The sequence below is a fragment of the Urtica dioica genome, chromosome 1 (genome assembly GCF_054948205.1).
Source record: "Urtica dioica subsp. dioica isolate 48M chromosome 1, U.dioica_male_clone48M_v1_H2, whole genome shotgun sequence".
In the NCBI taxonomy this organism is placed as follows: domain Eukaryota; kingdom Viridiplantae; phylum Streptophyta; class Magnoliopsida; order Rosales; family Urticaceae; genus Urtica; species Urtica dioica.
In genome coordinates, this window is record NC_142756.1 from 55,899,229 (window position 1) to 55,901,331 (window position 2,103).

At 38.9% G+C, this 2,103-nt stretch overlaps 1 protein-coding gene across 1 annotated transcript; it reads right to left on the minus strand.

The window, feature by feature from the left end:
• Nucleotides 1–532: 532 nt before the first annotated feature.
• LOC149408154 (uncharacterized) lies at nucleotides 533–1,303 on the minus strand. Its single transcript, XM_089624122.1, has one exon. The coding sequence runs from the start codon at nucleotides 1,301–1,303 to the stop codon at nucleotides 533–535; it is 771 nt and encodes a 256-aa protein (XP_089480248.1).
• Nucleotides 1,304–2,103: the final 800 nt, after the last annotated feature.

Consider the following 2,103-nt stretch of genomic DNA (forward strand, 5'->3'; position numbering starts at 1 on the left):
GTAAAGTGATAGTGGAACTCTGTAATCTTTTCAAACTGTAGAAAAGAGACTTATTTACACAAATATGCCTAGATGCACCAGAGTCCATAATCCAATTATGGCTAGGGTTAGTAATGGATCTTGAGCTATGTGCACATATGTACTTAGAAATAGGAGTCAATAATCCAATTATGACATAAATTAGTGGTACAACCTGAATTATCATCAAAAGTACGTGAACCTGTGAGGTAGGATGTCATGTTGATGTCATTTTGACCTTCAGGGGACGGTAAAGGTGCAGTGAGTTGATTGGAGAGCATGGAGATGATCTGGTGGATCTGGTCATTGCTCAGATTTGGTATTGAGCCGCTGGATTCCTTCTTCCCTTCCAATGTTGCTTCAGTCACGTTTGTGGAGTTCTTTGACCTTGGTTTGTATCCAACAGGGTAGCCATGTAGCTTGTAGCATTTGTCAACGGTATGTCCTGTCATTTGCAATGAGTGCATATTGGTTTATCTTTCTTGTTGTTGACGTTGTTGCTGTTTGTTCTCCTCTAGTCATTCACCGCCATCGACACGGAGCTTGATTGATCTTGACCGGCAAAGGTATCATCACTGATTGATCTTTGATTTTCATCTTGACACACCATGGCAAACACTTTGTTGATTGGTGGTAAAGGATCCATTAGCAAGACTTGACCTCGAACAGTTAAGAACGAGTCATTGAGCCCCATCAAAAACTTCATTACATATTCATTTTGTATGAAATTGAGCAAATCCTTAGATCCTCCACATGTACAAGCACAAGCTGGCATGTAGTTACTCAATTCCTCCCAGAGAATTTTGAGTTTTGTGAAGTAAACCCCCACAAACTTCTGATTTTGAACCAGATTCATGATCTCACGGCGGAGTTCAAAGATCCTCGGGCCATTACTCTGCTCATATCTCTCCCTGAGATCTTCCCAAATATCTTTGGCATACTCTCCATATACAACACTCGATGCGAACTCTTTTGTACAGGAATTCAAAATCTGGGTAATCACAATATTGTTGTTCCTTCTCCAAGAATGGAAGAGATTCACCTCAGAGTCGTCAAGTTTCTTGATGGATCCATCCATAAATCCAAGCTTATTCTTGATTGAAAGCGCTATCCTCATCGATCTACTCCAGGACGGATAATTCTCGCCATTCATCTGCTGAGTTACCAAGATTATAGAATCTCTGTGATGCAAAAAGAACGGATCAAGAGAATCATCGATCGGAGTTTTCCTTGATGAAATTGCCGCTGCCAATCTTTCCTCAATTATAGCTTCTTCTGTCGCCATCGCCGATTGTCACGCAGAAGGAACAGAGTCGAAGATGAAGAGGAAGAAGAAAATCGGTGAAGATCCGATGAACCCTAGAGTAGCGAAAGTCGCTCTGATAGCATGTTACGGATCGAGTATTGGATTTGATTAGAGATAGAGAGAGAAAAAGGGAAAAAGCAAAAGAATGAAAAATGCTTCATTCGATTCAAAAAAGAGAGATCGTACAATATTTAACTAACAAAACTGTAAAAAGAAAAAGACTAATACACCCTTACTTAAGACATTAAAAGAAAGGATAAAAGAGTAAAACACTAAACTTAAAACAAACGAACAAACACATAAGCGCGATAGCTTAGCGTGTAAGACACATCAACTACTCGATAACTAACAAACACAAAACACTGCAATTCCAACAGGTATCAAAGCGGTGTTTATACTCATATGGCTTCTTACATAGATTAGCCGCGGAAATCCGGTTGCTTCCTCTCCTCTACGGCATCTAGAACTTGCAACATCAACCGGTGTACGTTTTTCGATGCTTCAAAATTTTAATCTCGCCATCCTCGTGGATTCCCAACCCACCGAGTTTTCTGCTATGTCTCAGAATCTCCGCCGCTCTAGTCAACACCACCGTACGGCCTAAATAAAGTTTTTTGAAAAAGGCATATTTTTAATTATATAATATATATATATATATATATGTATATATTAATGATATATTAAAAAAAACGTTTTGAAATACAAGGAGTCTATACAAAAAGAAAAGGCGTTTTGAAATACAAGGAGATTTTTTCTTTTGCGGAAGTCTGGATTTCATT